Source organism: Glycine soja, chromosome 17, assembly GCF_004193775.1.
Source record: "Glycine soja cultivar W05 chromosome 17, ASM419377v2, whole genome shotgun sequence".
NCBI lineage: Eukaryota > Viridiplantae > Streptophyta > Magnoliopsida > Fabales > Fabaceae > Glycine > Glycine soja.
This window is the reverse complement of record NC_041018.1, coordinates 38282536-38308758: the sequence shown is the minus strand read 5'-3', so window position 1 is coordinate 38308758 and position 26223 is coordinate 38282536. Positions and strand designations below refer to the sequence as shown.

The 26223-nt window shown below is 32.4% G+C and overlaps 1 protein-coding gene and 1 pseudogene across 4 annotated transcripts; one reads left to right on the top strand and one right to left on the bottom strand.

Annotated features, from left to right (window-relative positions):
• Positions 1 to 1476: 1476 nt before the first annotated feature.
• Positions 1477 to 7779, bottom strand: LOC114393833 (annotated as a pseudogene). Its single transcript, XR_003662613.1, has 12 exons — positions 7522 to 7779; positions 7372 to 7433; positions 6772 to 6822; positions 6646 to 6672; positions 6216 to 6320; positions 5380 to 5487; positions 5125 to 5196; positions 4986 to 5036; positions 4299 to 4361; positions 4073 to 4197; positions 3601 to 3808; positions 1477 to 2500 (listed from the first exon to the last, which is right to left on the bottom strand). The product of XR_003662613.1 is annotated as an uncharacterized LOC114393833 (transcript).
• Positions 7780 to 16649: 8870 nt separating this feature from the next.
• On the top strand, positions 16650 to 24883 carry LOC114394128 (guanine nucleotide-binding protein alpha-2 subunit). Of its 3 annotated transcripts, none has more exons than XM_028355719.1 (14): positions 16650 to 17200; positions 18331 to 18398; positions 18496 to 18568; positions 19333 to 19370; positions 19455 to 19544; positions 19708 to 19785; positions 20284 to 20391; positions 20496 to 20597; positions 21208 to 21263; positions 22521 to 22655; positions 22949 to 23042; positions 23199 to 23258; positions 23341 to 23420; positions 24244 to 24883. In XM_028355719.1, the coding sequence occupies exons 2-14, from the start codon at positions 18336 to 18338 to the stop codon at positions 24419 to 24421; spliced, it is 1155 nt and encodes a 384-aa protein (XP_028211520.1). In that variant the 5' UTR covers positions 16650 to 17200; positions 18331 to 18335; the 3' UTR covers positions 24422 to 24883. The 3 variants fall into 3 exon arrangements, with proteins under 3 accessions (XP_028211520.1, XP_028211519.1, XP_028211518.1); XM_028355718.1 differs by having other exon boundaries at positions 18222 to 18398; XM_028355717.1 differs by having other exon boundaries at positions 18210 to 18398.
• The last annotated feature ends 1340 nt before the right edge of the window (positions 24884 to 26223 follow it).

Below are 26223 nucleotides of genomic sequence, written 5' to 3'. Positions count from 1 at the left end.
AGTTGAAACATAATTAAAATAAAAGTAATGAAAGCAATTTGCATGTAACTACCTGCTCAATCTTTTATTATATATTGGGAGTGTCATTAATATTATTCTGCATGTCACGAGAATTTTTCTGAACAAGCACTATTAAGGGGAATGTAATTCTATCTTTGGATATGAACTGCATCTGCTTCCTTTCAAATTTAATTAAGCATGAATTATGATCAGAGCGAGAAACAATATACTGTTTCTTTTTGTTAAGCAGATTAATTAATTACTTCATAATACGTGCCTTATATATATCCACATTGTAAAACATATATTAGAGTAGAATTTGATTTTGATCATGCATGTACCTCTTTTTTATTATCATTTAATTGATTAATTATCTAATTCGGTGAGGATTACTGTTGATTATTGATGTGATATATTATATGATTAAATGATAATATTTATTAATTTTCTTTGGGAGAACCCCATAAGCTGTTGAACTTAAACAATCTATTGCCTAATATTTAAACAAAGGAATTTTCAATGGAGCTGTACTCCTCACCTTATAGAGTGAGCTGCATCCTATGAAGATATAATAGAACCGAAGAATATGTGCATGCAGCCAGGAATAAACTGTTCATAGAAAATGAACATACTTTTTAGTCTTTTTATAACAAAAGAAATAGTATAATGCTTTAATTTGAATAAAAGTGAATGTACAAGAAGTGAATTCAATACACAGTTTCTTCAGTGGTCCTTGGTTTCATTTCCTTATTTCTGAAGTTTCAGCCGTACGAAGGAAGGGGCTAAGTTCCATTGGTTTAATGGACTTGCTGCATAAGAAAACCATCAGCATTCAGCAAGATATATATCTTCTTTTAATTTGGACCGCAATAACCATACAGAAAATAATTTTAAAATTTGTTAGAACTTCAGTAGATAAATTATTGTCATGGATGAATAAATGTCCATTTTCACTGCTTTGATTTATCCAATATCAGCCAACTACATTTGAATCTGAACAAATTCTAACCTAATTTATCAAACATATTCTGTGTAAAACTACTCGTAGCAATACTCCTGCCTAAACTAATGTTATACTAGAAGTTAAAGAACAGTAACATTTAAAAGTCTATCAATTGAAAACAACTTGCCTTCCAAAAAAAATTGATAACTCCTTTTAAAATAATGACTACAAAATTCAACAATTTTATCATTCATAATCTATAATTAAATGACAATGTACAAAAATTTACACCATTAGAGAATTTAGATTAATCCAAAGTGAAAATTGAAAGAAAACAAATTAAAGTTTGTGCTTTATATGAGCTTGTGTAATGAATTCTTTACTAGTCTAAAGTAGCTTGTGATGACTATATTACCATGTAGAACCAAAGAAGCTCAAACTTAGAATTTTCTTATGTTTGTTGCCGCCAATTTTGTTAATGATTCAGCTAAAAGACTAAGATCTAGCATAAAAACAGTAATTGACAATCATAATTACTAAACAAAAACACAGAAAGTGGTCCTTTTGCATTTCCAAGCAAATGATGCCAGGGTGCATAACTACCATGTGTCCATCTCTAAGGCCCCCAAGTGGGGGAGCAAAGCAATAACATTTATAAAAAAAAATAAAATAAAATAGAACTCTCTCCATCAAAACTTACAAAAATATGAGCCCAAACGGATTTTCAAGTACTTAAAATGAATCAACAAGGAAATTACATTCTACTTCCCACATTTAATTGTAATGAAGAGAAGAATCAAGAAACCAACTTGAAATCAAGCTAGAATACTAAACTCAATATCACTCCTTGCAGAAGAGCAAGATGTTTAATGCTGTACTAGGAAGATCATCCTTTAAATCATTGTCAACAAACCAATTGTCAATAATGCTTTGAGACAAATTACTTGAAGTACCAGCAGGCCACTTGTCTACTAATCTAAACCCGAAATGCACTGCGGCCGAAAGTAAGGTTGGTTCATCTACTCGGCGAAAGATGTGGCAAAGAATAAGTCTGGGGACATTATCATCTTCCTTGCTTCCTCTGGGAGCAATCAGTTCTTTAGCAGTTGCAAACAATGGCAATATAGCATCAGGAATATATGTCATGTCTGTGCCAATGATGACATCAAACCCTCTATTGCTCACTACTTCCTTTATGCATTCAATGTGTTCCTTGTTTCCCCACTCCAGTTTTTTTGTGGTGAGTTTAGTCAGTAATGATGGCTCAATGTTGGATGCAACATTTTTGGTCAGGAGATCAAGTGCAAAGCCATCTCCATCAGTTGCAACTACTAGATCAGCATCTCTAACAGCAATCATGGAGCAGATTCCCCCGCTGCCGCACCCCAACTCCAAGACCCTTTTTCCAGCAACAATGTTGGGATTTTCTGCAAGGACAGAAGCCATCAACCGAGCTGATTCCCACAGCATCAAACCTGTTGACTTGCAGGTATGCTGGTACTCTTTTGAAAGTAAACTAATCTTGAAATTCCAGCTTCTAAGGTTGATCTCAATAATCTAACAGGAAAAACTAAAGTGATGAGAAGTGAAAACATACATGTGCATATAAGAAAATCAATTGTAAGAAAATAAGCCAAAAATAGAGGCAATAAAGCTTTTGTTAATGACATAAATGCTCCAAATTGATCAAATTAGGTTTTTGGTTTTAAAAAATATTTTTTAAACAATTTTTCAATTAAAATAAATAAATTGTTTGATGGTCTATTCTCAATTTAAGTTTTGAAAATTGTTTCCAAAACAAGTGTTTTAAAAACCAAAACATAGAAATGGTTGAGAGATGTTTCTAATTCTCTTCTTTACTTTTCTTCCTTGTCTGGCGCTTTCCAGGAGTCCCTGAGCTTCAACCTGGAGTGGTTTGACGTGAGGCCAAGGAGGAACTGAGAGGACACAGATGGAATGTGGAAGACTCCTTCATGAGGACCTAGAACTTTATGCCCGTCACCAGCTTAATGATGGATGTTCAAGGGGTTCGTCTTTGCTGTGCACCTCTTCAGCAGTGGGGTAGTACATAGTGTCCTCTGCCAGGACCACCTGGTTGTCCACGTTGTTTGAGACCCTCATCATCCACCCATTGCTTGGACCCTCGCTGTCAGATTGGGCACTGTCACCGTCTGGTTTGTCAGCATTATCATTGCCATCTGCTTCAGAGTGTCTGACAGGTCTTGTTGGACCCAATTTCAGGTCTGATGTAGTTGCTGAGCTCATCGACAAGCTGTTGTCAATGGTCGAACAACAAGTGTGTAGAGAACAAGAGAAGCAGTAGGTGGGAGTTGCTCTCACTACCATTTCAAACAAATAGAGATATTTGTTACTCACCATGAAACAATTTTCAAATAGACCCATCAAACAAGTTTTTTTTTTTAAAAAATAGAAATCAAACAAACCCTTAATCTTCTTATTTGGAAAAAAAAGTTGTACAAAAATAGCCTTCACAATTGCCAGCAGAGATTCAAAATTTGTAGAACATCTGAAAAGAAGCTAGCTCAGGTGGGATATGTTCAGATACTAAGTAAAAAATGATTGCATGGAATCTGATTAATTTTTTTTGTAAGAACTTAAGAGAACCAGCAATGACTGAGCAAAGGTGAGAACCTTACCTCATATTCGTTGGAAGGTAAGACTCCAAACATGTCAACTGCCACACCCTCAGACAAGTCAACTGCAGAATCATTTAAACCACCATTCAAACTATTTTGCTTGATTTCCATATTGGCATTATCATTGTCAAGATGATTGGCCTCAGCTTCTATGCATGAAGAAGAGTTGGAACTATCTGATACGCGAAATACAGCTTGGACCCAACGCCTGAAACCAACAAACAAAGGAGAACATAAAAGAATAATCACAGACAATATGTGTGTGTTGTGTGTGTGTGTGTGTATGAAGGCAAACAAATGGAATCTCACATCTCTAAAATCTAAACCCACAGAAGTTCAAGAAAGCCTTCACCAAAAAAAAAAAGTTCAAGAAAGCATTTTATACGATAAGTTATAAAACAACTGTTATAAAACTATTATCACCATTACCATATAAAAAAGAGTAAAATGAGCTTGTGATAAAATATATTACCGATTCATTATCAACTCCCTTGAGCGATTCTCAACTTGTTTGCAGTATACACGAAGTTTGTCAACATCAAAACCATTTTCTTTGAATAAATTTTTCAAGAACTCATTTGAAAAATAGTAAGCACGCTGGACAGGAAACAAAAGGAGTATTACATTAAAAATGAAGAAAGTCACATGAGAGATAAGTTACAAGGTAACATGGGCATTGGGCAGAACTGAAAACTTACAGTGCCATCACCTCTAACATAAAAGTTATCACTAATCTTTTGATCCTTGCCAGAGAACCTTTCCTATAGAGCATAAAAGTAGATATACAAATCATCACATACTCAAATAAGAAATCCATCAACCAAAACTTGAAAGTCAAACAGTTTTCCTTTCCAACACTGGAAATGCTAAAATTGAAATGGTAATTTGTTTGATGATCCACCATATTTTAGTTAAGGAGTAAGGGTCTAACAGTTTCACATTGAATAAGGAAGATGAGGAATAGAATCACCCCACCTTGGTATAATCATAGCTAAAGCCTAAAGGTACAGACATTAATATTTAAATTGCTTTAATATTAAAACAATAAGAATTATATTTGGATTTTTCCAGTCATCAAAGATAAAGCTTTTTTATTCAAATTAGTATCTCTAGTATCACTATAAGTATCATCTTTCTGTAAAAATTTAGTCCAAATGACTACAATGTCTTTTCTGGAACGAATATGAACATTCTCTGTTTCAAACTTTTCTCTCCAGTCGTTCTAATTCATCAATAAATTTGTATGATCATCAAGGAACTTTATTACTGATTTCATTTATTCCAACACATTTAGTTCTAATTATCAGAAGAAAATAAATTGGACAATAATTGTAGACTTTTCAATTTCTGGAAGACTTAAAAAGATAAAGTGCAACATAATCCACCTGAGCAAGGTCTCCAGTAGCATAGTCTCGGAACAACACATATCCATTTGGCTGCAAATGGAGAAAGGGTATGACTTTCATCACATGCAAACAAGTTATCTAGCGAAGTTTTTGGAAAATATAATGAATTATTTCTTACCTTGATAACTTTTCTAATATTTTGCAAAACTAGAGGCATCTTTTCTGGGGACACTGTAGACAACATAAATATCTGCTTACAATGTCAGCTACATAAACAAGTTTCATGACTAATTCTCAATAATAAGAGCAAAAAAGTTATCGGAAATAAGGCAAGAAAATGATTGCTTGCAACAAACAAAAGCAAATGCTATCACATAATCACTCTGGTCTACATTAACTTTAAGTTTTAAACTGCCATTCAGAATTTCAATACCATTGTAACAATATCAACTGAAGATGGAAGAATCTCATTGCACAGATCATCAGCTGTCAAATCCGAGACAAAAGCACTAACATGGGATTCCTTGAAGTCTTCATGTGACTGCAATTAAGAAAATAGCTTCATCCTCACTAGATGTATATAAACAAAAAGCATTACACTTCTTTATTTTATAACAGAATAGATAAGCAGTACAAATTCATTCCTTTTAAACCAACATAAAGTGTGCCCTTCTATGACAAGAGATTTAGAGCTCATAAGGCCTAAAGTTAGATGAATTGTGGAAGAGGACCACCGAATGGAACATTCTAAAGGGACAAAAGTTGCAAAATTCCATCCACCTACATACTAATGAATAAACTGTGTAAAAGAGGTAGTTTCCACAATTTATACCCATAATGTGGCATTAAAGACCACAAATTAAGATGGTTCATCAATGTCTATTTTACACAATGTTACAGACATTGGTGTGAATTTACATTTCTCTGCATGAACCTTACCAGAAATATTCACACTAACAGATTTGTGAGGGAATGCAAGAGAATAAAACATTGGGGAGATCTCCATCAATGAGTCACAAGAAAACCACACAAATGAACTTGACACCACACCCAACCCAAAAACCTCAAGGCATTAGGTTTGTAGGTCCTTCTCACTTATATGTGGATCAAATTGCTCATTCCTACCCAATGTAGGACTTCTTACTCACTTGCATTCTAACAATATCAAGATTGAATCAAAAAGCATACAGCCAAGTCAAGTCACTATACAAGCACATATACAAACATATGATGATTGGACATAGAGTTTACAAGAAGGAGATTTCCAACCTTAACCAACTCAATAGCTCATGGTGAGAAATCACACGCATAAACAAAAGCATCTGGATTTGATGCTATGACAGGAAAGATAGTATTTCCAGCTCCACAGCCAACCTGTTTAGCAGACAGATTCACTTATTAAGAAACTCACTAGACCAAAGACCTCCTGGAGAGGAGCATAAACAGAAAAAGTACTTCATCAATAAATAAACATTGCAAATATCACAAATGATGAATAGAAGAGAAGAAAATCAATGCTGGAAGGTTCTACTCCACGATCACAGTATGGCTTAAAATCAGGATAACTATCCTTTCCTTTCACACTAATCCAATTGCAACATTATATATGCTCAACATTATAATTCCAGAGTCATTTAAACAATAAAGGATAAACTAATAAACCATAGAAGCAGAAAGAGTTTGATCCAGGAATATATACCTCCAAAAACACTTTTCTTCCTCCCCCCTGAAAATTGAAAATCACTTAAACCATTACAACACATTGAAAGAACACAAATCAAATCAAATCAAATATAAAATAAAGATATTAATTCTTTTCACTCACAGAAAAGTATTCGCCCCATTCCTTATCCAAGTAGTGCCGATCTTTAAAAAACTGAAGGTATTATCACTAAAGTCAAATTACACATAACAAATGCCTAGAAGATCATTAAAATAAAAGAAGAGAGAGAGAGAGAGAGAAACTTAAAAACTAGGTAAGTGACATATCAAAAGGCAAAAATCTGGCAGGTTGTCTTCTGGTTTGCTGCTGTGTGGAAAATTTGGAGGCAACATTTGGTTTACCGTTTCATTCCATGGACACACGTTCTAAAGCACCGTTTTGTGAGAAGCAACAACTTCTGTTTGGTTGGTGTTCAATGGAAAAACAAACACACAACATGCATGGGAAGTTTGTGTGGGATGCTTTGAAATGTAAACTCTATCCACTATTATTTGATCCACTGGTTGTAACCTGTTTCTGGTTATTTACACTCCTAGTGTTAATGACCAGTTTTTATTAATAATAATAATAATACACAATTTTTGCCTTTTTCAAAAGAGAGGCACCACAATCACAAATAGTATTGATTGAATACACAAGTGAGCAACAAAATTAGTATTGACAGAGACCAAAAACACAATAAATACTAATGAAAAAACTAACTCTGTCCTTGTGGAGCTTGTAGAAAACATCCCAATACCTCTTGGCTTCTCTTTCATACTTCTCTGCAAACAAAAACCAACAAAAATTAAACTTTTTTTTTTCATTTGGGGTGGAATTTCAAATAGGCTAGAGACCCCTCCAGTTAGATACCTCTCCAGAAAGGAGAGACCCCAGAATTTGTATTGGGATAAATTTGCAACCTTTGGGTTTGGGGTGGTGCTTTTTGCTCCCCTGAAGCCATTGTCGTGGCTCTTTTGGGTGTAAACGAGGGAGCGTTAGTATAACTTAGATCAAAGCGCGAAGGGAACCTCACCGGCGCCGCCACGTTCGGGCTCACCATTCCGCCTCCATTGAGCTCGCAGTTCGTCACGGCACCACTGTGTTATAGAATCCCGCTCGGGGTTTATCTCTCTTGTTTATTACTATTTGATATTTTATAAATTACTATTGTTTTTTTTATTATAAGAATATAATTGAAAATTGTTAATTATTTTTATGTTAAATTTTTAAAATAACAAATAACTATAGATCATTTTTTTTTAGGTAAACGTTATCTTTTAGTTATTAATAGAAAAATTTAAGGCAACTACATCAGACTCAAAATCAGTCATAATTTGATGGAGTCTCCTTAACCCCAATACATTTTATGAAGTTCAAAAGTTAATCTAACTAGTTAGTCATCCATTAAATTATCTCTTCTCTTTGTGTTAAAAAAAAGTGTCAAGTCACACCCTCTACTAGTTTCAAAAATAGTGTTAGAAAAGCATATACTTGTTGGCATCTTTATAGCCCACATGAAGACCATAGTTATGCCAAAAGAGGTTTGAAGCAAGTAGTAATAAAGAGAGTAGTTAAGGACAAATGTTTTCCATTTTGATCGTGAAACACAACTTCAAATCTTGATCCATAAGCTTTCTTTACAGAGGCATCAAAATTAACCTTTACCATTCCATCAATCGACGTCTTCCATAAGTTGTTATGTTTTTGGGAAACTCGAGAATTTTGACTCACTCTGTTCATACCCATTGAGTTCATGCAATTCATTATATGTCTTAGGTTCAATTCTCTATGTGAGAAAACCTAAGTATTCCTTCGTTTCCAAATTGCCCATTAATTCAAAAACTCTTATTGTGAATTCCTAGTCCCTTTGTGATAGCACATCACCAATCCAAGTTGCCACATTTACAATGGTAAAGTTTGTGCAAATTCCTATATTGGACACAAACCAAATTCTTTGAACATTCTCACACACCAGGAGAGCATGGGTTGTTGTTTCCTCTTCTTTCAAACACCATAGGCAAAGTGTGTCAATAAGTACTCCCCGTGAACATTTTTTTCTAGTTATAATTTCAAGTTCCTTAAAGAGTTTTGAAGTTCAATGAAGGGAGATGTGGTCAATTTTCTTCAAGATTTTCATACAAGACGTGTGTTGGAGGCTAGGAGAAGGATATCTTCAAAAGTTTGTGGGACATCAAAATCCCACCGAAGGTGGCTTTCTTCCTTTTTGAGAGTTTTTCATAATAGACTCCTTACTAAGGTAAATCTCAACAGAAGAAATATATAAGTGCTGGAAAATGACTTATCATGTCCTCTATGTTGAAAGGTAAATAAATATGTTTCTCATTTATTTTTTCTCATGCAAAGTTTCACATCTAATTTGGAAGATATGGTACAACATGATTGGTATTGTCTATGCACTCCCTTCATTTGTGAAGGAGCAATACTGAAAAAATGTCCATGTGCTACAAGGTAGGGCCAACAGATTTTGGTGGCAAATTGGTTGAAGTGCTATTATATGGAAAATCTGATAGCAAAGAAATGTCATAATCTTTGAGGATAAAGTGCTTCATCTATAGGTTTTGTGACAACAAATTATGTTCTTCATCTGGTCGTGGCTAAAATCATATGAAAAAGAATTTTGTCTCGTATAAGTAGTGGATGATGGATTTGATCGTGTGTCTATTGCACGAGTGGAATTTCTGACTCATTGAACTTTTTGGTAATGGTGTTTTGTTTTTCTTGTCCAAAAGTTTTGTATCTTCTCCTATGTGCATCATGAGCATATAAATTAAGATCCAAATTCTTTTGCCAAGGGTATTAATGGATATAGTAATAGAGTATAATGAAATGTTGGTGTTTTGGAGGGTCTTACTTTGGTTAGCATACATATGGATATAGGTAGTAGAATCTCAGTTGGACACATTTCTTTGTATCTTTTACGAGCACACCTTGTGCATTTTATGAATGAATGAATTTATTATCGAAAAAAATGATTTTCTTTATGAATAATGAATAAAAATAAATCGAGATAATAACATTCTATTTTATTTTTTGTGTTACATGACATTAATGTCAAAAAACCTAGTTAACTAGATGTAATGGTGTCTCTTTTTCCAACCACTTTTTTCCTACATCACAGGCTCAAATTGAGACCTTACTTAAAGAGGGGATCGAGTCTCAACTCCGCTCAAACTAACAACATTATTTTTCCTATATTATAATTCTAATCTTTATATTGAATTATAACTATAATATTTTTAGGAATTATTCATAAACAAAAAAAAATAAGAGTTTTTTTTGAAACCGCACTTTTAACTGACAACTAGCTTAACAATTTTTTTATTGATTATCTCCAATTACTATCTATTTATTATTATTTGTAACTTGATTTGGTTGAAGTACCTGAAGCACATTGGAAGGGAGGGTTGAATAGTGTGAAGGATAAAACTAGTCTTTCAAAAACTAATAAAAACTTTTCTCAAGCAGATATCAATGGACGAAGGATTTCATCCAAGGGGTTCTAAATTACTTTGCTTAGAAAACCCGTTCACAAAACTTGGATAAGATAGTGTAGAAGTGACTTAAAGAAAATAACATGTTATATAGAAGTAATACTGAAAATACAAAGGTTTTATACTAGTTCATCCCAACTCTTGGGCTACGTCAAATTCTCCTTCAAACCTTAAAAGGTTCCACTAATCAAATCTTTTATTACAATCAAGTATTCTCTATGTCACTTTTGGCTACAATGAGTACTCTCTAGGTCACTCCTGGTACTAGGCTTAATCTCCCTTGAGATTAAGACTCAAGTATTCTTTGTCACTAAGCCACTCTTGGCTTTCACAAACAATATATGTTTGATAGAAAATGGATTCTAATCACTTAAAGAGTATTTACATAGTAAGCTCGAATATAATGAAACTCACTAACTTAGCAGAGCTAAGATTCAATCAATTCGCTAAAGTTTCTTTCGTCCAATGGACCAACAATGTTACAGTACTTGTTTGTTTTGTCTTAGAATATTCTCTTATGATTTGACTCATTTAACATGAACATCTTCAAGCTTTATATAGACTTTAGAGTTTTGATCTGTTGAAAGATCCCAGTTAGTCGTTGTATAATAGCTTTAGCGCTTGACATGAAGTCGCTATTGTGCAGAGAGAGAATGGGGTCCACAAACGCTTTTTGCAACATATCTTCAGAGAAATACAATTTGTTAGTGTTGCCTAGTGCTTAGAGCTGACTTTAGCATACAAATTGAAAGAAACGTTAACAATATAAGACAAAATGAATTAAAAATATCAAGATAAGATAATTTAAATCTTTTTTTTTTGTGCTATGGCACAAGTTTCTTACTGAGCCTATAGACGTTACTTTCTTGTGATTGCTTTCAGTTCTTGAGGATCATGTAACTATTCCATGCTTTTGTATTGCGAGTCAAGTGTGAAAGCACTCGTCTTCTCAGGACTGGACGCAGAAGCAGTATCATTTAGTTACTGATACTTTGCCTATCATCCAAAACCTTTCTATTCATGCTTTTCTGCTTATATTTCATAGAGATAAAATGATATGTATATTAAGCATGAAAGGTTAATACATAAAATTTATACTTTGTTAATATCAAAATCTTAGGGATATAATTGTTTGGTAAAGTTCAATGTCACTTGGACGCGGTTAGACTCAACAATCTCCCCATTTTTTATTATGACAAACCGTATAAATTTTGATATTCAAATTGTAAGATAAGGATTTTAGGATCAGAGTACCATAATAGTTTAGGATGTACCGTTGTGCACCATGTACTTTTGATTTGTGTATTTGAGGAATATACCTTTGAAAATCAACAAACTTGTTAATTTTCAAAGTGTAAAGATATCTTCTAAAAACATAATCAAAGCATTTATTTCATAATTAGAGCAATTATGTTATCAGAATGAATGAGCGAATTATGTGAGGATGAATGAGACTCTCCTTGAGTTCATTACCTTAGAAAAATGTATTAATTAACGCATTCATAAAATCATAGCATATATATGTATGAAAATATAAAACATGAAGGACACACATATGTGACCACCAAAACACTTGTTTTATTAAATAGTGTATGAGTACAAGTGTGTGAACACATCAAAATCATTACTTGGATTACTTTAAAAGTCAACAAACTTACAATACATGGTGGATTGTGATTGGATAATTGTGTAAAACTTTTTACATTAACAGTGTAAAATCATTTTTCTCATAAAAATATAAATATTTATGTATATGATATTGGATGCGCACAAAATCTCTCTCTCTTTCTCTTTATATTTATATATATATATATATATATATATATATATATATATATATATATATATATATATAAATTTCCAACTCACTATGGTAAAATATCCTCTAAATGCATATTTTTTTATTTTATAAAAAATAAAATAAATATTAAAATTAATTATATGAATATATATATATATATATATATATATATGTGTGTGTGTGTGTGTGTGTGTGTGTGTGTGTGTGTGTATCAAGCAAGATGACTTATTTTAAAAGAGTGAGAGAAATAAATATTAATTGCTAGATCTTTTATTGAATGATTAAGATTAAAACATACAAAAAACTATAAATTTGGGCCACAAAATATTTCATCCTTCATTTTTCTTTCATTCGGTTTTTAGTGAAAATAAACTGACCATACAACAAGTTAGCTAGTAGTTACATGATCACTTAAAAATATGCATATATTTTTTTTTAATTTTGATAATTTAGATATGATCTAACAAACAATATTTATAAGAGTGAATCACACAAACTTTTCCTGAGATTTGTAAAAATTACACATGTATCCCTTCCAGTTTTAACACCTAAAAAACTCCCTTAATTGTTGAGCAACAGTTACACATGCCTCCCCTGACCCATTAAGTTCGTTAACTTTTAACATTTTAACTAAAGGGAAAAATGTGCATATCCATGACCTTTTAATGAATTTTGATTCCCAAAATACCTTTTTCCTTCAACCTTAAAACATTTGAACACTTCAAAAAACAATAGGAGAAAATCATGCTCGTTTCCCTGGAGTAGGGTTGTCAATAAGGGTCGGCCCGACCCGTTTTGGCCCAGTCCGCTTTTGGCCTGCCATAAACGGGCCAGCCTAGCCCGCTCCGCTAAGCAAAACAGGCTACCTTTCCTAGCCTGGCCCGTTTCAAGCTAGCTCGCAGGCCACTCGCCAGCCCGCCAATTTAATTTTTTTTTCCAGATTTTGTATTGTCCTTTATCATTGTTGGTAACATTAATTTAGCATTGTCCTTTATCGTTGTTGGCAACATCAATTTTGAATCTAACTAATGTCTCTTTATAATTTTTTATAACTAAAAATAATAATATACTAGTAGTAACCAATAAAAGAATAAAACCTATCACAAACTTCAATATCTAGAATCTAGATGACCTTGTCACCTTGTGTGCCTCTAATCTACATCAACAACATTGGATGCACCCTTGGAAGAAGTTGTCTTCACAATTGAATCTTCATCAAACAAATCATCATCATCTATAAAAAAGAAAAAAAAAGTGAGAAGTGACAAATAATTACCAAAATAATATAAAATAAATAATGAAGTTATTTACCCTCATTGAAGCCATGCTTCCAATTGCGAGTACAAATAATTGCTTCCACACAATTGGATGAGAGGCGATTTCTATACTTGTTGAGAATGCGAGATCCAATGCTAAATGCAGATTCAGATGCAACAGTTGTAAATGGTATGCTCAGCAAGTCACAAGCCATAATAGAAAGATGTGGAAATCTTGGACTATTAGTTTTCCACCAATCAAGTACATCCATATGTGTTGTAAAATGCAAGAAGAGATTCAAGAGAATGAGAAATGAGATTCAATTCAAGAGGCCGTGAGGGTCTGGTCTAGCTTGCATGCGTTTGGGCCATTTGGACTATGAGAGTGCATTTGGGTCATTTCAGAGTCCATAATCTATTTTTTTTTTAAAAAAGCACTAGCCCGCGGGCTGGCCCGCCCTGACCCTTCTCTAGCCCATTGGGCTTGCGGGCTAAACGGGCCAAGCCTAAATGGTTTACGAGTCTCAAATTCTAGTCCAGTCCAACTTTTTTGGAGAACGGGCCTGACTCGGTTTGACACCCCTACCTAGGAGGCTCGTGTGTGATGAAAGAGATCGTGTAACCCACTTCTAGCTTGTAGTGGGTTTCGCTTTATTTGACACACTTTTCATGCGTCTTGTTGTTGGGTTTTGGTATTTGTGTTTTTCTATTCATGGGTTTTTTTCCTTTATGTTTTATTTTGGTGTTGGTTTATGAGTATTTTTTTTTTTTCGTTCTTTGCTTTGTTTTGTCCAACATTCGGAAGGACATCTCAATAACCATAAAAAAAGATGATCCAGCCAAATAATGGCCAAACACTATCCCTTTTGCCGAGGGATCCTCGGTCTTGTCTTGCCTCTCGTGTTTGTCTGAGTAGTGGTATCCAAAGAATGAGTACCTTTAATAGGTACTTCGGCACTCAAGTAAGGTTTGAGTTGTGAGCAAAAACTAGGGTAATACATATGTATTCAATGAATAATAATTTTTATCTAGAGGTCTTACTCTATTTATACAAACCTTATTGGACCTTAGGCTTGCGTGTGTTGATTACCATTTAGGTTATTCATCTCTTAACCCAGATTAGATGACCTAATTTCGTGATTATCCGTAAACATGATTGTCTTGTCTTTATGTAGGACAAGATAGGTATTTGGTTGCCCTGATCGAATACCTATCCAATATAAAAAATAAGTGCATCAATCCAACATTAGATAATTTTGCCAACTTTATAATACCATGAAGTCATAATCAATAATTGTAACATATGCAAACAACTTATTATCTTTACTGATACCACTAAGTTATATTCAACTTGCTGCAATCATGTCATAGGATCATTCCACCAACATATAATTCAAAAAGAAAAGTCCTATTTGTTTGTGAGCCATTTCCATGACGATACCTTGAACACCATTGTAAAAGTAATATAAGAAAAGAATATTGACCAACATTCAATGAAATAGGAAATTCATTAATATAATATCATGGTTCTTACAAATAAATCCCATCAATTTGCACATGTATTAAGAACAAACTTATTCTACAAAAAGTCAAACACTAAATATTCTAAGAACAAGTTTATTCTCAAAAAAAAAAAAGGTGCACAATATATAATTAAGAATTAAGAACAAGCTTATTCTGAACAAAAAATGATCCTAAACATTCATAATCCACAGGGTGTGTTATGGGCTTGGCCCATGCATGCATAGACTGAAGAAGCCGTTTGTGTTTATATAATCGCTCAAAGGCCCTTGTAACCAAAGAAGTCGTCTTCTTCAACTTTCAATGAACATTGTGCTTTTGAGAATCCTAACCCATTGGTTTAACCCCTTCCTAATCTGATTCAAAGCAGAGAAACACATTATTAAAAGACAAGGGGGTAAGAAAGGAATAACAAAAAAGCACAAATCAATTTTCTTTTATATTACTTTATTATATTAGAATACTCAAACATAGTTAATAACATAAGGGTGTAATTATTATGTGTCAAAAGGAAAAGGAAACGTGTGTAATTTTTAGAAACTTCTAAAGATTTGTGTAAACTCTATTTATAATTTTTATTTCTTACAATCAGAATTTTTTTGAATTAATACACTTTTTATACATAACTAAATTTAATTGAACTTGGTTTTGGAATTAAATGTTAGATTTAAGTTCAAAATTGAGTTTATTAAATATATATATTTAATAAAACAAGTAGAAATGATATATGTATACAAAGTATATCAAGTATAATTTTTTTGAATTGATAAAGTTTTAATACATATATCATGTGAGAATTCCAAATGAAAAGTTGAGTTTATTAAATATTTCAATTACTTTAGTTATGTATACACTTTTTTATAATTCACAGACTAAACGAGTATAACTAAAATTGAGATATATAATAAACTAAACTTTTAACTTAAATCTAGCATTTAATTCCAAAATCAAGTTGAATGAATTATTAATTACTATAATAAAATTTCGAATTAATTCGATTGATTGATAGCCATATCTGGCATACCAAGTTGGTCAACAGGTATAAGATTTGTGATCATAAACGAGTCAAACTTTCACACAATAATTTATTAACAACTTAATAAAGAAGCATGGTCGGTTCAAAGATCAGGTGAAGAAAAGATTGAGAAAAAAAAAAGAGGAAAGATCAACAAGAAGACCATTGACCTTTTACTTTGAATTTCCGTTTCCTAAACAACCCATCGAGAAACCTTTGGTCGTAAAGTGCAATGTAGACGTAATTAAGTCCAATATATGAACCTTTCACATTTATTTATAGTGTGACTGAGTGAACTTTTTATTATAGTTATAATTATAATTATAATATTGGTGAAAATTGATTTTGTGATATTAATTTTTGTTAAAATATATAGTTGATAATTTTTAATAAAATTTCTTTTTTTAATATTTTTTCATTCACAAAATTTAATCTTGAGATCTTAAAAAATTTAAATCCGATTCTATTAAGATGAACAACATATTAATTAATTGAATAATTAAAAAAATTAATAAATATTTCAATCATGAAAGTAAGTTTTTTTATGGATTATGAAAATAAGTTAGTACTGAAATTTAATATAAATTTTTTATTTAACATAAAATTATCTGATTAATGTTATCAATTCTTCAACGAAGAATTAAATCGTGTTAATGAACTATTAACACAAATAACAATAATATGTATGTTTTAATCAAATGATTCAATTATAAATCATGAATTTACTTATCAAATAAATCATATTAAAAAGAGAAATAATGATTTTATACATTCACAAATATCAATCATTACTTTCAAGAGAATTATTTCCTATCAATACTAATATAATTTTTTTTTATCTAAATGTATAACTACACTACACACAGTGAGGTTAGTGTGTATTTCCCAAGACGACATAGAAAAGTGTTATAATCGCTCTGTCCTCGCTGTCTCTGTCTTTGACCGAAGCCAAAGAAGAGGAAGAAACCTTAGCAGCTTTCGGCGCTCTTCTTTTATCTCTGATTTTTTTTTTTTTTTTCTCTTTCCCTTCCAATTTTTTCTCATATCATATTCATCTCTGTGCCTCTATGACAGACTAGTACTTGTTGTTTTTTGTACCCATTATTACTCACACACCCCCAAATACAAATTATATTCCAATCCATTATTTTATTGTTATTGTTACTATTATTGGTATTATTACCTTAAACTAAACAAAAATAAGTTGCTATTGTTTTTATTGTTGTTGTGATTATTATTATTATTTTTTTATATATATACTGGAGTGATGTATCTTCCTAGTTTCTACTCTCTATGCAATGAACAAAGCAACTGAAGTTGCTTTTTAGCTTCAACAATTTCTCAGTCCAACCAACCGCATCAGTCAAATCTAGCGGCATATCTCAGCCTTCACTCTCACAACACTTGCAAAAAAAAAAAAAAAAACCTTTTTTCTTCGTTTTAGGTAACCGTCTTATTTTTTTTCCTGTTACATTCTTAATCTCTCTCCCTCTCAAGATCGTTCCTTTTCTTGGTAATTTGAAATTGGTTGGATTTTCTTTTGGCTGAGGAGATTCCTGTAATTGATTTTTGCACTTGCATATGCAGATCGAGATGTGGATGTGTGTGATTTTTTTTTTGGATGTGTGTTTTTGTGATCTTGCATTTGATTTGTGTACCATTTTGGAATGCATTCTCTTTTATTTGTTTAACTTTCATGGGTTGATTGAATATTGCATGCTAATGGTTTTAGTAGCATTTGAGCTGCTGAATTTTCTTGCTAGTGTGAAGAGATTGAGTTGTTTCTGTTTTTAGGTATGGTACATAGCTTACCAGTAATAAAATTAAGAAAATCAAGAAAGGAAAAATGAAGCTGTATGCCCAACTGAATTGATTACTTTCTTTTTATGACTTGATTATTTTTGGGAACCCAAAAAGCACACTCTAATACATAGGAAAATAGTGAGTCATGTAAATTTCTATTACAATCCTGTGTATCTTAATTATCCTCATAATCCTGTCCTCAACATGGGGTTGCCTTTGAGATAATCTGATTGGTGAGCTTAGCCATATATATGGTGAAATTCTGGGTACATTGTTGTGTGCTACTGCCTTGGCTCTTTGTGTCACTCATACTTTATTCATATGTGATCACTAAATTGTTCCCCAGTTGTGAATGAGTGGAGAATCCCCTATTGTCCATTCAAAATAGCATTTTGGCCTTTTGGGAAAATAACTTACTGACAATAGTTCTCAACTTCAAATGCAACGTGGTAAATATTTTGGCGCAAAAAGGTTTTAGTTCAACCTGTTATCTAGCTGTGCCTGAGTCTGTTTTACTTCATTAAGCTGTCTTATTAGGTTGAGTGGAATATCAACGTATGAAGTGACTTGAGATCTTCCTTTGCAGGGACGGTGGGGGGGTGTTGGGGGGGTCGTGTTTGTTCTTGTTTTCGCTGCTGACACTATCCTAGTTTTTTTGTTAGGTGAAGTCAAGCCCGCTAATGTGTGTACACATTAGAGAAGGGCATTGAAACAAAGTGTGATTTCTGGTGGAGCTTGACTAGTCATCTTCTATGCTGTCTTTTGTAACAGAAAATATGGGCTTACTCTGTAGCAGAAATCGCCGTTATAATGATGCTGATGCTGAAGAAAATGCACAGGTCTGTTATAGTCAATAAAGTACGTACATTTTAAGTTGTTAATCTTGAAGTGTTACATACATGGCCTTTAATTTGACAAATGTGTGTGCATTTGCAGACTGCAGAGATTGAAAGAAGAATAGAGTTAGAAACGAAGGCTGAAAAGCATATTCAGAAACTTCTACTACTTGGTACATTTTGCTTTGGCAGTTTTCTTGTACATCTATTGTGCATGCTTCACTAATACATTGTAAAGTTAAAGTTTTCCAATTTAAGCGATAGGCACTTGTAATCTAGCATAGTATAAGTGGTGAGTGGTGACAATGCTTCCCTGATTTGAAGGAGTTCCAAAAAAAAAATTGGTTCTCAGAAATGGCACTGTTAGCTGTTATGTTATCATTTTTTTTCTCCTTTAGGAGAAACCTGCAATCTCTGAAGTACAAGGTCTTTTACTATTAAGAAAAAAAGTTGTTTATCTTCTGATTGAGCTTTACTTGATTCATAAGAATATGTATGTTAGATATAAAATCATTCGACTCTTCACCCAATAGCTCAAGCTCAAGCTTTTGGGATAGTTGGTGATTGACATGATATTAGCATTTAGAGATTCTAGGAGCAAGTGGTCAAGTATTCAATCCTTTTTCTTAATAAATTTTTTAGCAGAAAGTGTTTTAGTTTCTATTGTTTAGGAAACTATTTGATAATTTGTATACTCATGCTCATGGCTCAGGCCTTTAAGATTTGGAATAACCGATCAGACAGGATATCATGTTATCCTTATTTATCTTGGATGTCTTCTTCTCTGTTAGTTATGTGGTCTATCCTGTTCCTATTCATATTGTGATATTCATTTAATTGAATCATATATGCAATAATTGCTTAATTTCTTGCTTAGTTCCATTTGTTATTTTTCTTCTGGACTCATTTAAATGTGTCAATTTTTCCTTTTGTTTAGGAGCTGGAGAGTCAGGGAAGTCCACAATATTTAAGCAGGTAAGAAAATGCATTGTTGTCCATGTTTTAGCTTTTTATATACTTGCTAGATTGTTGATATTTATTTATTTCTGTAATATGCAGATAAAACTTTTGTTTCAAACTGGCTTTGACGAGGCAGAACTAAAAAGCTACTTACCAGTCATTCATGCAAATGTGTATCAGACAATAAAAGTACGCAATATTTGAAAGGGTGTGTTAATTATTTTTCTCTTTAAAATACAGAGTTTGCAGTGTTCACTGCTTATAGTTTGAAAAAGTTTTTTGTGAATTGAGTCTTACTGGAGCTAATTGAGTAGAATGTAATCCTTAATATGTACTTGATGTGTTTATACAGTTACTGCATGATGGATCAAAGGAATTTGCCCAGAATGATGTTGATTCTTCAAAGTATGTTATATCCAATGAAAATAAGGTAGTTTACTGTTACCATCTCTATTATTCCCTACTATAGTATGGCCAAGAATTTTAGAATGCGGTATCTTGTTAAACAAAATTTTGTGAAGAACTATGATCAATTATACACAGGCATCTTTTTTATTTTATTTTATTTTTAGTGAAGTTTTGTTACTTTCTCAAATTATCAATGAATTTATTAGAAATATAATATAAAGCCATTCACTTGTATTTATCTAACTACTTAAACTTTTGGGATAGTTGGTTCATGACATGATATCAAAGTCTATATGGTCAAGTGGTTTAGAGTTTGATCCTTGTTATCCCCATTCTTCAGATAAAAAGTTGAATTTTTGGCACAAGGTAGGTTTACATGTTCATTATCCATACTCCAAGCCCAAATAGCCATTGCATAAGAAGGCATGTTAGGAATATAGTATAAAACCATTCTCACCTGTGTTCATACAACAGCTTAAGCTTTTGTGATAGTTGGTTTGTGACAGAATTGTTCTTGCAGGAAATCGGGGAAAAGTTATTGGAAATTGGAGGCAGGCTGGATTACCCATATCTCAGCAAGGAGCTTGCACAGGAAATTGAGAATCTGTGGAAGGATCCTGCAATTCAGGTGGCTAGATGGCACACTTTGGTTTATTTTTCTTAAATTTTGCTATAGTTATTTTTTGGTATAAGTTAATTAGTATTATGTACCACACATTTTACTTTCTGTAGGAGACATATGCCCGAGGTAGTGAGCTTCAAATTCCAGATTGTACTGATTATTTCATGGAAAATTTGCAAAGGCTGTCTGATGCAAATTATGTTCCAACAAAGGTAGCCAAAATCTATCATAATCTTACATAGATTTAAATCTAATCCATAATTTCATTTTTATCTGCCTTGAAACATTGCAGATCTGATTTATTTCTTCTTGGTCGGTGTGGTATTTTTTATTTTCTTTGGGTTTGAGGACCCAAATAATTTTCTTCTCTTCTTACCTTTGTTGGTGCAACATTCATCAGGCATGGGTTACAACCCTTGACACTTCTATTTTATTACCAATAAGAAAAGTGATTTAAAAGGGTCTGAAAAAAATTATTTGCTTTGTATTTGTAAAAAGATCAAGTCATAAAGTGCGCCATTATTGATCTCAAGTAATTAGTGGTATTTAAGTCTGTCCTGATTGGCCTTATTTTGCTTTCTTTTTGTGCTTAAATCAACTCATGTTCTATTTTGTCTCTTGTTGGTATATTATTGTTGTGATACTAATCATATTATATTCTGCAAAAGTAACTTGGTGTCCATTCGGCAGACTAAATAGAGGATATATCTTAAAAGAAGTTCACTAAAATTTATTTTCTTTTTGAAGTCATAGACCCTTAAATTTGAAATGGTTGTACATTAAAAATTTGTCACAATTTCTCACTTTGTTTCACAACTGCAGGAGGATGTTTTGTATGCAAGAGTGCGTACCACTGGTGTTGTAGAGATCCAGTTCAGGTAAACATGCTGATTGGCTTGATTTGTCTTTCTAAAATGATACAAAGAAGTGCTTATTACTGTCCTTGTTGGTGGTGCTTGTTTTGAAATCAGAATGAAGATATATGGCCTGTTTGGGTGGGGGGGGGGGGGTAACTATAAAGAATAGTTGATGAGATGGGGATAATATCTAAAGGTAGAGGAAGACCAGTAAAAGCTATAAATGACATGATTAAGACAGACTTTGATCTAAATGACTATTCCACAAACTTGAACACAATTGCAAGTTTTGGTCCATGTAACCGACCCTGCTTAGTGGGAAATGACTTTTTGGTGCTGTACTATTCTCTCTATAAATTTCACAATATCCTCCAAAGAGGATTTCGGCATTTGCTGAGTGCTATTATTTGGAGAATGTCTGAATTACGACCCTTAAGTAATACTTAAATTATGGCATTTATTCTCTTCCTCTTCTGTTATTGTTGTTTGTTCTTCTAGTTGTGGTCTTTAGCAAGAGTTACTGTCTTTGATGAATCTTGTTATGTTTGAGGTTGTGGGAGGAAAGGGCTGTCTGTTTGGTATAGCCACCTTTGTAAGGAGCTGCCAACAAGGTGGAGTCACATCTAGATATATTTGAGGAAAGGGTTGTCCTTTAGATAAAGCTGTCCCTAGATAGTTGGCCTATCCTAGGAGGAAATGTATATTAGTGAGGTGGAGCTGCCTTAGATTAGTGTTGTTAGCCTTAGCCAACGTGGTGTTACCATAATAAGTGTCAAAGTCTAGGAGCAAGAGCCATCTCGTGGTTTTCGCCATCTAGAAAAACAGGTATTACAAGACTTTCCCAATTTTTCTTTGTCATGAACCCACTATCCCAATGCTTAAACTGTTAGGCAAAACACAATAATGATTTTATATTAGTTTCAATATAAGTTATAAGTTAAAGATATTATATTTTCAATCTATTACTTTGAGCCGCCTAAGTTTCCTTTCTTTCCTAATCCTAAACCTATAACTCTTTACAGTTCTTGTTCTAGGCATTGTCCTGACATTTGATTGCTGTAATTGGTTCATTGCTCATGATTCTTCTTCTATGTTATTCTCTGTTCTTGTTCAGACTACATGATATTCATGTCCACCTTCTCATATCGTCTAAATAATTAAAAGCGGTAGAAAACTGGTTGCATTACTTTTTTCAAGTGATCTTTGTTATGGCATAATATGGCATACAGTGTAGAACTGCTCATCAACATATATTGTTATGTCTTTGCTATTTTGCAGTCCTGTTGGGGAAAATAAGAAAAGTGGTGAAGTCTATAGACTCTTTGATGTTGGCGGCCAGAGAAATGAGAGGAGAAAGTGGATCCATTTGTTTGAAGGAGTTTCAGCTGTAATATTCTGTGCTGCAATTAGCGAGTATGGTCTACCATTTAACTCTTTATTTTAATAGGACATTTTCTAATCTCAAACGCATATAAGGCTTTTGCATATACATCTGCTCTTTACACTTGTAAGGTCCCACATGAAGTTTTTATTTAAGTGGGTATATGGTTTAGTTACTAATAAAAAAAAATATGCATAAAATAGTTTGTGCTAGTACAGGGAGTAGACAAATTAATTCTTGCATTCTTTCAATATTGTTGGCAAGAGTGCATCACAATTATTAAATGTACAAAGCTAAAAGGTATTGACATCACACTTCCCTTCAGGTATGATCAGACACTTTTTGAGGATGAAAACAGAAACAGAATGATGGAGACCAAGGAACTTTTCGAGTGGATCCTGAAGCAACCATGTTTTGAGGTTTCCTCTTTATAGTCTTGTTTAACTTCAACTTCTACTACAATTACGTAGAAATTTCTATGTCAATTTTTTCTCTCAGGTCCCTTTTTACTTTTTTGTCACTTAATTTTCTACCTATCTCATAAAAAAAATGATGTCCTTCTCTTTTCTACACAGAAAACGTCCTTCATGTTATTCTTAAACAAGTTTGACATATTTGAGAAGAAGATCCTGAAAGTAAGAACCATCTGAATGTTGTACATTTTATCCTTGTTGGATAGGTTATCATAATTTCAGTCTAATGTCTTGCATTGTGCAGGTCCCACTTAATGTATGTGAGTGGTTCAAAGATTACCAACCGGTTTCAACAGGGAAACAAGAGATTGAGCATGCATATGAGTAAGCAACTTCTTTATACTGAGGCATATAGAATAAAAGCAAAATGCCAAAATAGTTTATCCTGGCCAATAGAGGCCTTCCAAATTTTAGACACTCTTGCGTTGTTCTATAACTGCTTTCTATTGCATGGTGAGCCAGAAGAATCTTAGTTGTGTTTCCATCAGAACCATAAATAGGGAATAATACTCATGTTGATACTTGTATATAACATAGTAAGCAAGGCTATGAACTTGTTATGATTGCTCATGGACCGTTTTGTTTAAGAAAATGATTTTTGTTTTCATTTTATGTTTTCACTTTTAATTATAAAAATGTTATCTTATTTCAAATGCTTTATAGGAGAGACTAGAAACAACTTTTTCTTGTTTTCTGTTTTCATTGTTTCTTATGCAGATTTCTGTTTCTTCTTTTCAAATGTTTTAAGAGAAAATAGTCTGAATTGAATTTTACACTGTCATTTATTTACAAATTGCCATGTATGGTAAGTTGTTTTATTTTTATAATAATTACCTTAAAAGTCTGACCATAATTTCTGATTGGTTGATAATGTAAAATTTTTTACATAAGCAATGCTTAGAAATTAAATTGTTTTCTGTTTACATTATTTCATATACAAACTTTTGAAAACAGGAAGTAAAGTGAAAATAAAGTGATGTTTTTGTTATTAAAAGTGAAAACAAAACATTTTTCCAAACTAAATGGCCCTACTATCTTAAAAGAGCCAGTACTATAACCTGGAAAAGAGGAAACTCCAAGTACTCGATGATTAATTGTTCATAATCAAAACAACTAATTGACTTGGATAAACTCTTCTTTTTTTCAGGTTTGTGAAGAAAAAATTTGAGGAATCATATTTCCAGAGCACTGCTCCTGATCGCGTAGATCGCGTCTTTAAGATCTACCGGACCACTGCCCTTGATCAGAAGGTTGTGAAGAAGACTTTCAAGCTTGTTGATGAGACTTTGAGGCGGAGAAATCTCTTGGAAGCTGGCTTGTTATGAGCACTGAACCATACTATGTTATAAAATGGGATAACAATATTTTTACATTGAAGAGGTGACCAGATTTTGGGTATACTAGGCGATTCAGGTATACTAAATATTAAAATCGATTTGTTGATTTTTATTTCTAAGTTAATCTTGTGGAGAGAAGAAAGGCCTTTCTTGGAGTTGATATCATGATCTGTGATCATATTTTTATAGATTGAAAGTCACTAATCATATGATATATTTCATACTATTAGTGATTATATTTTGCCTCTAGTGTTGTTGTGTTAATGTGCATACATGCATCATGCAGATTAGATGCATGCACGCGTGTAAATAATTTGGAAACGTGCCATGTGTCATGTGCTGGCTTTGTCGAGTTCTGAATTCAGACCTTATATTAAATTTGCTTTTAATACTCGTTTCGAATATTGGTCGGCATTGATATTAATCATATTATTCTTTTCTATGGTGCTAGAGGCATGTTAATCACACTTTTGACACATTGTTTACATGTACTACACGTTTTCTTTTGGCACCATTGTTGTTAGCTATCATGGCTTGTGTTTCCGTGCTTGACTTATGCTTCGTAATAACAAACGCAAAATTTTCAAATTAAGGAAGGACTACCTTTGTTGAACGGTCATTGGTTGAGGGAGGCACAACTCAAGACATGTCCGAATATTTGATTTTGGTGTTTGTTTTCTAATGATTTTTTATTTTTTAATAATTATGCTGAATTTTTAATAAAATAATTTTATTTTGGTTATTGACACTTTTTTTAGTTTATGATAAATTAGAAAATTTTGTTTTAATCTCAACTAATTATAAATGAAAAAAATTAATGAAAAATAAATATAATTAATATTTTATTAGAGATTTAACGTAAAATAAAAATTTATTAGAAAGTAAATGTAAAAATTAAATATTTATTAAGAATTAACAACATATTTAAGTTTAATATATTTAAATAATAAAATGATTATTTAATTTTATTTATGTTTCAAAATCATTATAAAACGTATATCTTTGTTTTCTTAATTGTTTTCCAAGTGGGGGAAGAAAAAAACAAATTAATGGAACATATTCATACGGAATGGGAAAAGGGTGTTCGTATTCTCTTGTGGTACTCGGGTTTCGCAGAAATCGGTGTTAGGTTCAGTTCAGTAAAAGGATGTAAAGAATGCACACGACACCGCCGCAAGTCAAATATCTATTTTTATAAAATTTCAAATTTAAATTTTCTTATTTTTTAAATAGATATTTTCTATATCTATTTCACATACTATCTTCATGATTGATTAGAAAATTCCTCTTTCAATTATCTTAAAATATGATAAATTTATCAATCGGAGTGATACTAATAATACCATTTTTCATTACATTCATAAAAAAATTGTTATATTTTCAAAATCTATCTTGTATTTTTTTATACCGAAAAACTAGCTTATATATTAAAATGTATAAATCAGGTAACAATGAATTGTGTTTATATAGTAAAATAATTGGTTTTTATAATAATTATTTTACAATTGAAAATGATTAAGTTTTTCTTTACTGAAAAAAGTATTAAGTTATATATTAGTTTTTCTTTTATTTTAAAGTCAAAGACTTATAATTATTTTTCTATAGTAAAATAAATCAAAACTTCTAAATAATAATAAAAAAAAAACCTCAATGAATTAAGTTCCATTATCAGGGAGTATCCGGAAGCACCCAACCGATCTTAACCGACGCCGCTAATTGCCATCACACGTGATAAAAAAAGATTCCGAAGGTCATAAAAGTCATTAACTCGCTTTCATAGTCATTTTATG